This window comes from Carya illinoinensis, chromosome 8 (genome assembly GCF_018687715.1).
Source record: "Carya illinoinensis cultivar Pawnee chromosome 8, C.illinoinensisPawnee_v1, whole genome shotgun sequence".
In the NCBI taxonomy this organism is placed as follows: domain Eukaryota; kingdom Viridiplantae; phylum Streptophyta; class Magnoliopsida; order Fagales; family Juglandaceae; genus Carya; species Carya illinoinensis.
In genome coordinates this window covers 7,589,115-7,599,569 of record NC_056759.1, presented here as the reverse complement: position 1 = coordinate 7,599,569, position 10,455 = coordinate 7,589,115, and the positions used below count along the sequence as shown (strand labels likewise).

The window sequence follows — 10,455 nt, the reverse complement described above, 5'->3', positions numbered from 1 at the left end:
GCTACTACAAAGGTTTTGTGAGTGTCTCTAAATTGGTTGTAACGAACTAAAATTTTTATAGTGGATTTGAGGTGGTGTCTTACACCCGGAGGGATTTTAGATTTTGAAGATGTTCTTCAAATGAGTTTCCACTCCGTGATCAAAATCATGTGTTGATTATTTGTGTTATTTGATTCATTTACTAACTGCTTGTTTGACAAATTTTCAAAAGGCCATAAAAATTGGATTACACCTATTCACCCCCCTCTATGTGTAGTGTCGTGTAAAACCACTGTTTTTTCAACTTGGAAAAAGGGGAGGCACTTATCGGTTGACCTGGCTATGAACCTTCCCAGGGCGGCCACTCTCCCCGCTAGTCGTTGAGTCTCGTTCAGATTCTTTGGTGGTTCCATATTGATTATGGCCTCTATCTTATTTGGAGAAGTTTCAATTCCTCTTTCAGACATGATGAAGCCCAAGAATTTCCCCGACTGGACCCCAAAAGCACATTTCGATGGGTTCAGCCTCATTTTGTAACAGCATAAGACTCCAAACGCTGTTCGCAAATCCACAAGGTACTGGGCGGGCTCTTTGCTCTTTACCAGCAGGTCATCCACGTATACCTCTATAGATTTCCCAATCTATTCCTTGAACATTCAATTCACCAGCCTCTGGTAGATCGCCCTTGCATTCTTCAGTCCGAAGGTCATGACTTGGTAGCAATATAGCCAGCGGTCTGTGATGAAAGATGTTTTTTCTACGTCCGCTGCATTCATCCATATCTGGTTGTAACCTGAATACATGTCCATGAAGCTCAACATATGATGCTCCGTTGTAGCATCTACAATGACGTCGATGGGCGGTAAGGGGAAGCTATCTTTTGGGCAAGTTTTGTTTAAATATGTTAAGTCTATGCACATTCTCCACTTCTCATTCGCCTTTTTCACCATGACAACGTTAGATAGCCACTCCGGGTAGTGGGCTTCCTTGATGAAGCCGGCCGCAAGCAACCTTTCAACCTCTTCATTAATGGCGGCGTACTTTTTCGCACTGAATGATCTCCTCTTCTGTCACATTGCCTTATGCGTTGGGTCTACGCCTAAGCAATGCTCAATGACCTCATTGTCTATACCGGGCATCTCTTCATGGCTTCATGCGAAGACATCCCTGTGTTCTATCAACAACTATATCACAGCTTCTCTATCTGATGGTGGGACTTGTGTCCCGATGCGGGTAGTAGTCCCAAACCGGTCTTCATTTTTCTTGTTCGGATAAGGCACTTTTTGCTTACGCTCATGATTGTTAGGAGTCAAAAAAAACTGTGTATGCTGTGAACCAGAAAATTAGGTAAGTTTAAAGAGAGAGAGAGTGTACGTGTTTATATTTTGAGTAATGTTAATTACAAGTTTTAAATAGATAAATTTTATACAAATATTTTTATAAAAAAGTGAGTATAACTAATAAAAAATAATCTTTTTTACCATTTCTTTTAAATGAGATCCACTTTTTACAAAAACTTAATTATAAAAAAGTGACTCTTACTAATAAAAAATAGTTTTTTTTACCGTTTTCTTAAAATGAGATCCACTTTTTACAAAAACTTAATTATATAAAAATTATCTATTTAAAATTTATACAGATCATTTTTTTTATATTTTAGTGCTGGGTCAAGCTTATTTATGTGCCAATAAATCACTAAAAAAGAATGCCAGCAGGCTCCAGCAGATATAAATATATGCGCTATGGGAACTCCCTGGCCAAGACTGGGAAGTGAGTGAACTAACCCAAGTTGAGAGAGCAAGCAAGCAAAGAAGACACTGCAGTTTCTCTTCTTTAAAATGTCTTCTTCTTCTTCTTCTGTATTGTTTACTCTGATAATTTTTTCTGTTCTTTTCTGCAATTCCAAGGCTGCCATACAGGTGCCACCGAATGAAACCATTCCAGCAGTTATAGCATTTGGTGATTCAATCGTGGATCCGGGCAACAACAATTACCTGAGAACTATTGCTAAGTGCAATTTCCCTCCCTATGGAAAGGATTTTAGAGGAAAAGTTCCAACAGGCAGATTCGGCAATGGAAAGGTTCCCTCAGACTTGATAGGTATGGACATAGCTCTCTCTCTCTCTCTCTCTCTCTCTCTCTCTCTCTCTCTCTCTCTCTCTCTCTCTCCGTTTCTGGTATTCTAGTTCCCCTTTTGCCCTGTTTTGTAGTTGTAGCATGTTATAATTGTTTGAATTGCCATATCTGAGGGTATATAAATGTCGAGATGGATCAAGAGAAAATTACACTGATGGGAACTTTATTAGTTACCCATAACCAACAAATTACTAATGTCTCATTTGAATATATAGTTTAGATGAGATAAAATAATTTATAAAAAAAAATATGTATTAATTTGGATAGTGAGATGGTGAGATAGTTTTTAATTTTTAAGATTTAAAAAATGTGTGCGTTCCACTATTTAATAGGATAGCCGAATTGTCAACTGTTTATGTATTGTTCATTATCAGTTTTCACTATTTATTATTGTTTGTTTAAATAGATATTTTTAAAATTTAAAAATGAAATATAGTGTGTTTGGATAGAGAAAATTATTATACGATATATATAAAAACATATCATCTGTACCGTTTATCCAAACTGGACCTAAACATCACTCAACTCAAAATCTCATTACATGTAAGATCCGTAACTTTTTTTTTTAACTTAACACTTCTTTATTATGTGGGATCCATTACTTTTAAAAACTTCTAATAAATAAATTTAAATTCATCTTAATATTTAAATACATATAAATTTATTTTAGTTGGGCTCAAGAAAACTTACTCTATTTCAATTCATTAATATTATTTATAAAGAATTCAATTCATTTCAATTCAACTCAACATCGAACGGAGCTATATTTAATACCGCGTAAGCCTTTATAAGTATCATGTAATGCTAGAGTCTAGCTACGGCACCAGTCCCTGCAAAAAGCAGTTTCAAACTTATCTATGAATACAGGAATACATGCACCATGCACCAAGGAAATGTATTATTGGCCAGCGAACAAAATACATAGCAGAACAAAATTAACCTAGCTAGGATGTATCTGCTGATCTACAAAACTCATTAATTATAGTATTAATATTATTTTCGATCATCTCTCTAGCTAGTTATATATTTTGATGTAACACAAATGATTTCACGTGTCAACTGAGTCGTATAAATTACGTGTCCGGCCAGCGTCACCTCCAGGAAACCAAAGTCAAACTCTCTGTTGCCATGACCCCACAAACCAATTAACACCCCGAAGTACTTATCATGGGTGGTTCTGCCCATTTATTATAAATTTAGTGTACTCCCAACCGAATGGCGTTGAAATTTAATACTCAAAAAAAAAGATATTTATAGACGTAATTATGTAAATATCGTATAATTTAAAAAAAAATTAATATGAGATATAAATAAAAAATAAAAAATTAATATTTTTAATCATAAATTTTACTATTTTTTAAAATGATTATATATCGTTGACATACTTCATAATTATATGTAGCATTACTCAAAAAGAAAATACCGATTTCGTCATGCCCTTTTCATCTTTTTTATTTTTTTTATTTTATTTTTATCCTTAGTCATTTAGTTTTCAATCAATAGAATTATAAATTTTAATCAGATGAATAACTATTATAAATTTGAATAAAGTTTCCTTCATTCATGAATTGAATTGAAGACTATTTCAAAAAAAATAAAAAATAAAAAAAAAATAAAGTTCTCAAACTAATTATTGTTTCACCTTTAATTTCAGCGGAGGAATTGGGAATAAAAGAGCTTGTGCCAGCATACTTGGATCCACATCTTCAACCTCAAGACTTGATCACAGGAGTATGTTTCGCTTCAGGTGCCTCAGGATATGATCCCTTGACAGCCAAACTAGCGGTACTTCCTTTTTCTTTTTGGGTCCATATAATTTCATCTATTTTCATGCATGCATATCCTTGATTCGTGCCTCCACCATTCTTTTTTTTCTAACTTTTGATTGCAATAAAAACAGTCAGTACTATCAATGTCCGATCAATTAGAAATGTTCAAAGAATACAAAGCGAAGCTTGAAGGAATTGTTGTCGAAGAGAGGACAAACTTCATCTTGTCAAAAAGTCTATATCTGGTGGTAGCTGGAAGCGATGACATTGCCAATACATATTTCCTCTCTCATGCACGGGAATTGGAGTACGATGTCCCTTCCTACACGGACCTTATGCTCGACAAGGCTACCACATTCTTTAAGGTAGCAATAATTCCATGATCATTTATATTTCACTTCTAGATCTGTACGTACGTATATATATGTGTTATCTGTCTAATTTTTAATGGGTTAAACTAAAGATTTCTCACACTTAAATTACAAGCTAGGTGGCTTTATATATATATATTTTCAAACATTGTCTATTTTCCTGATCATTTATTCATTGGCATAATTAAATTTCATTTTGTTTTATGTTAAGTGGAGAAAAACTTGCGGGTTGAACATGATCGACCAATCCAATATTACTAAAAGATTCCTCTTATTATAAGTTGGTGTGAATGGTATCGTATAAAAGCTAAAAGTTGAATGAAATATTGTTAAAATAATTTTTTATATTATTTTTATTTTAACATTTGAAAAAGTTTAATTGTTTATTTTATTTTGTGTGATAATTTAAAAATACTATAATAATTAATTGAGATGATATGAGAATAGTTGTAAAAATAAGTGTGGCCTAATGGTAGGAGCTAATTTGCAGCGGCATGAAGATAATTTTGTTCTCTACTCTAAATATTATAACTTGGCAAGTAAAACTGTATGTATTTATAAAACTACTCTAAATATTATAACTTTCATGTCCGGCAGACTAATTTTTATGAATGGCATGCATGTAATTAATAACAGCAATAAATATTCTTTCTAATGTGATATCAAACGGGTTAAGCTCAATAGTATTGATAAATTCTATACAATATTTTGAAGGAAATATATGAGCAAGGGGCACGAAGGATTGGAGTACTGAGTGCACCGCCGATTGGATGTGTGCCGTCACAAAGAACTCTGGCCGGAGGAATAATGAGACAGTGTTCGGCAAAGTACAACCAAGCAGCAAAACTGTTCAACAAGAAACTGTCAGCAAGTCTGGATTCCCTTAACAGAAACCTACCCAACAGCAAGATGGTCTATCTTGATGTTTACAGCCCTCTACTCGATCTCATTGAAAACCCTAAAAAATATGGTAATTAGCAAAGATTATTTTTTGTGCATGACCTAGCTAGAGCTAGCTAGCTCTCGTTTCCTTAATCACGTCCACGCATGAATTTTTTTCTCATTTTTATTTAATTATCTATTGATTACTCCATTTCAATATATAATTATGCAGGTTTTGAGTTTGCGAATAAAGGATGCTGTGGTACAGGGAATATAGAAGCATCTATACTATGTAACCCAGCGTCTCCCACCTGTACAGATGCATCTAAATATATTTTTTGGGATAGTTATCATCCCACGGAAGCAGCATATAGAACCCTTATTCCTATAATCCTCCAAAAGAACTTCAGTAGCTTCTTCTGAGCTGGCGACCCATGCATTGCAGAGCTTATTCAAGTTGAATTCCACCACTGATCCATGCAGTACTCTATTCTGACTAATTTCCTTCCATCAACTGCAGGCAACGGTGATTTTAATAATTTGGGTTTGCATTGGTACTCATATATGCAGCTTTTTGTAATATTTTATTATTTATAGAATAAATTGAAGAACTCATGATCTTATGATCTTCTGGGTACGTTGCCTCGATCGGCCTATCTAGATGATCAGCCAATTGATCAGAAAGAATAATTTCCTGTATATTGTATCCAAAGTTTGAAGTGGTAATTTCGACCAAAAGAATTGTTTGTTCTCAAATTAAGTATATAATGGAAGGTGTCTGCAAAGATTTAAGATGCATGAAGGCTTAATACATGGCATTACGATCGAGTAATTATCCACAATCGGGATTTTAATTAACAATAATATTTTATTTTTAACGAAGGATTGTTAATTATGTAAATTTTAAATTGTTTTTTTAAAGAAATTTCACTAATACCTTTATTAATTTAATGAAGTAAATATCGCATTGTTTATAACTAGTAAAATAATTGTCTGACTATTATTAATTTAATGTTAAAATCTAAAATAGTTTGGATTTAACTACGAAAAAGAGATATCATCTTCCAATAATTATATTCAAATAATGACTGTCCATTAATTAATTAATTGATATCAACCATTAATAATTAGTCCGAATCGGTCACATTTAATATCAATATTAATATCGGTCGCATTTATTGCTTTTGCTTTTTCTAGATGGGGGAAGCTGGCGAGTGCATGGTTCATCATGACCAGTTGGTGCGGTGTTCCATCACTTCTCTTAATTAAAAGGTCGGTCGATGGTAGTTTGCAGCTTGCATTAAGTTTATGTAGTTGACGTTAGTCACCATTAATTGTAGTGAAAGGACCATGCTGACTAATTAATTCTAGTGTTGATAATTTGGTCAAGATTGTTCTATATAGCCATTTTAGCTCATGCGCAATAAAAGTATAAAAAAGTAACCATATTTGTACTTTTTACAACTATAAGTAATATAAGTAGTAACACGATCGACTTGCAAGTGGTAGAATCAATATTGTGCAATAAATGAGATTTCCCTGCATGCCGGCTTTGTAATTAGTATAAATATTATATTATAATTTATAAATTCGAGTTAATTGGATATACAATAGTTTCAACTTGAACTATAGAATCTAGAATGAGAGAAATATAGGCACATCAAGTGCATGCGTAATCATATAAACATTTTTTATTGAGAATTTAGAGTTGCGTGAGAAATTCACTCAGGTGACTATAAATATTGATCTAGATGTTACGGTTGCATTCAATTGACCCACCATTAATGTTATTTAGAGTAAGCGAGATAAATGAATTATTTATTGGTTCACGTAATTTGATATTAACTTTTGTCATCATATATAATATATATATATATAATACTGTGATCATGTGTGATCAACAGTATTCCATTTTCTCCTTAACGGATACAACATAATCGTATTTGATATTTTTATTTGCGAGAGAGGTGAGGAAGATCATAATGAATATAATTATATATATAATTACTCGTTAATTAGTTGAAAATAACTGAACCTAATACAACTCATGCATATATTCAGGAATTATCTTATCCGCATAATATTTTAAACGTGCATAACAGCTGGGGTACCTACTCTGTTGAAAAGTCCCCCTAAGTGTGAACCCATTTTGCTGTCTAGATCCAAGGCTCCTGGAGAATTGCAGCCTCCTACCGTCCTAAAGAATCTGCTGGTCCAAGATGGCTGCAGCAGCTACTCCTCCGTCAAGATTAGCAATTACTGTATCCCCTCCCTTTATCAAATATTATGGTTGTTTGTCTTTTACTTTTCCTATGGTGGCCATTTGTAATGGTGTAAAACCATCCACACACATAAGGTGACCCGACCAGGCATGGGCGGTCCGGGCAAAATGTAAGGTGAGAGCAAAGCTTTGAATGAACATTTAAATGTTTGTAATTTTATTATACAAACATAGTAAAATCATTTGTTTTCACTCCAGAAGTAAGCAAATTGGCGAACCATTTAAATACTATCTCAATCTCTGTGTGTACTATGTGTTTTTTTAGCATTATGGCACAACATATTGGTATAAGAGTTTTGTTGGTCCATGTTGCCCATAAACAAGTTTGTTAAAATCAACTTTGACCACACCAGAAGGTTCCTCTCATCAAGACGAACATGTGGCAATAAACGGCACCGAAAAATGATGCCGGAGGAGACAGCACACACCTCTAGAAGGACGGAGCATGAGACCACACGCCCTAGCAACATCTGGTGCGTGATAATAAGCATTCATGTACCACACTCACCCAAAAGGTCTTTGGCGCGTGAATAACACGCGCTCTCAACGTGCACTAGGACACCAAGCGCATGAACTACACGCTCTCATGCTCCCGTCACTCACCCGAGACATATTGAGCGCGTGTAAGAAACGCTCTCATGCGACCCCATTCGCCCTAGCCATATCCAGCATGTGCACCCCACGCTAGATGGATGTGTAAAATGCACTCACACCCACATGCCTATAAAATATCAAGCGCGTGAACAACACGATCTCACGTGCCCTTCACTCGCCACAGACATATTGAGAGTGTGCACCACACACTTCCCACGAGCAACCACACGCCCTAGAATATCCAGGGCGTGATGTGCCCCCACTCACCCTAGCATTATCCAAAGCATGCAAGCCACGCTCCCACGCGCCTAAAGGATGAATGACACGTGTGTGCACGGGCCATAGAATATCTGAACCACGCGCTCCACTCGCCCTTGAGGTAGATGACATGTGAAATACATGTGCCCCCACTTGCCTTAGATCCAGCTCATGGAACGCACACGTCTATGCACTGCACCCATTTGATTTGGACAGTTAATTCCAAACTCCAAATCATTTTTTAACTTGATCTAAGCCATTCGAAGTCCAATTTTGGCGATCAAATGGTACTTTCAAACTATTTGAATCATTCCGGACACATCGATAAGGTTAAGATTTTTGAAAATCATTTCAAACTTCTAGATTTATTTTGGTCTTGATTTGAGCCATTTAAAGTCCAATTTCGACGATCAATTACTGCTTTCATCTAAAATTAAAATTTCTCATCTCATTATCCAAATCTACCCAAATAATCATTAGGGGGTTGCCAATCCCATTCCTTCTGAGATGAGGGATGAAATGTACATGTACAATGACGGTAAGCAAAACTGAGTGTATTTAATGCGATAATGTAATATGGTAAAATGATTTTTAACAATTAGATTGTCGAGTATAAGCATTTAGTGAGACAAGACTGAACTACTAACACCCACCTAGATGGGCGAAATCATCACATAAGCATTTAGACATTAATACCAATCTCCTCGAGGGCACCTCAAATAGTCAATAATCCCCTACTATAAATAGTCATGTAAGCCCAATAAAGTATTATCTGACATGTGTTTTACTCACTCTACTCTTAGGTTTACTCTACTCAAAATCTAATTGAAACATTAGAGTAGTTCAAAATAGACACTTTGGCGTTGGTTATTCATGGAAATGATAAGAAAAATACTAATTGTACTTAAGAAAAATTTACAATAATTGCTCTTCTCAATGTTTCAGTTATTGACAAACAGTCTCTGTCAATCCCCTTGAAACTGCTTCACCATCCTCATGACTAGCTACATGCCCTCTCTTCACACTAGCAAGAAGAGACATACACTCTCCCTTATTCGCTAAAAGTCTTTTACCACCCAGAACACTTCCATGCAAAGAAGTTGACGTACCTTGATTGCGAGCACATCTCTTTTATCTGCCATTCCTCTTCAAATGAGTCTTATTCTTTGAACTTTCCACTTCACGTAAGGTTCCAATAAGTTTTAAACCTTCTAAGAGGCCCTCCTTGAAAGTGTCCATTGGCAGAATAAAATCCTCACTAGGCCTCTCCCCAGCCTCTCAATCTTTAAAGGGCCTCATCTCTACACGACCCATTTTGGCCCAAACCAATAGAATCAAGTCTCGTGCCACTCACCATTATCTCCTTATTTAAAAATGAGAGATTTTGAATATTTGAAGTTGGGGGTTGAGCTAGCACATCTGAAATCCCTTCAATCTCTCCATTTGTAAAATCCCTTATCCCCTTCTCAAAATTCGTTGGTTCGTTGTCGAACCTAATAGCCCTGGAATTTCTGCCTGGCATCCCACACTTGTCTTTCCCTAACTCTTCTTCCATGTTTCTCCGCTGCCACTGGTCAACCTCCTTCGCCGTCCCACCATAATCAGTGCTTCCCGCCGACTCCTTATCCTCAACCCATTTATTAAAGCCAGCATCTTCTTTCTCCTCTGTAATGGGAGCAACATAAATTCTTCATCTGTAATCATTATCAGCCCGTAGCCAGGGACTGAAGTACTTGTGTTGGATTGAAACATTGTCCTTCGATTCCTACTCTTTTGCACAACCACTCTCACCATGAGCTAACCACCCACAGATGAAACAAAATTTTGGAAGCAGTTTTTATTTGAAATACACCCATAACTTCTTTCCATGCACATTAAGAAATCTCCCTCTAGCAATAGCTTTTTGTAAAGGAACCTCCACCTTCACTCTCAAAGACTTCCCCTAGCTAATACCATCATCCTCCGCATTCACTCCTAAAACACGACCCACTGTATCACCTATTTACTCACTTTACTCTTAGATTTACTCTACTCAAAATTTATATTATTTTAGATTTCAAAAGAAATAAATAAATGAATTGCAGTGTCAGACTTGATAACAAAATTAAATGCTATAACATGTACAAACAATATGTATATACATACCTATAAATATAAATATAGATACATATAGATGGATAATAAT

The 10,455-nt window shown here is 35.5% G+C and overlaps 1 protein-coding gene across 1 annotated transcript; it reads left to right on the top strand.

Annotated features, from left to right (window-relative positions):
* The first annotated feature begins 1,719 nt into the window (after window positions 1–1,719).
* On the top strand, window positions 1,720–5,935 carry LOC122274255 (GDSL esterase/lipase EXL3-like). The gene is made up of 5 exons (XM_043083276.1): window positions 1,720–2,079; window positions 3,770–3,900; window positions 4,016–4,249; window positions 4,970–5,225; window positions 5,370–5,935. Exons 1-5 carry the CDS (start codon window positions 1,818–1,820, stop codon window positions 5,558–5,560), a joined length of 1,074 nt encoding a protein of 357 aa, XP_042939210.1. The 5' UTR covers window positions 1,720–1,817; the 3' UTR covers window positions 5,561–5,935.
* Window positions 5,936–10,455: the final 4,520 nt, after the last annotated feature.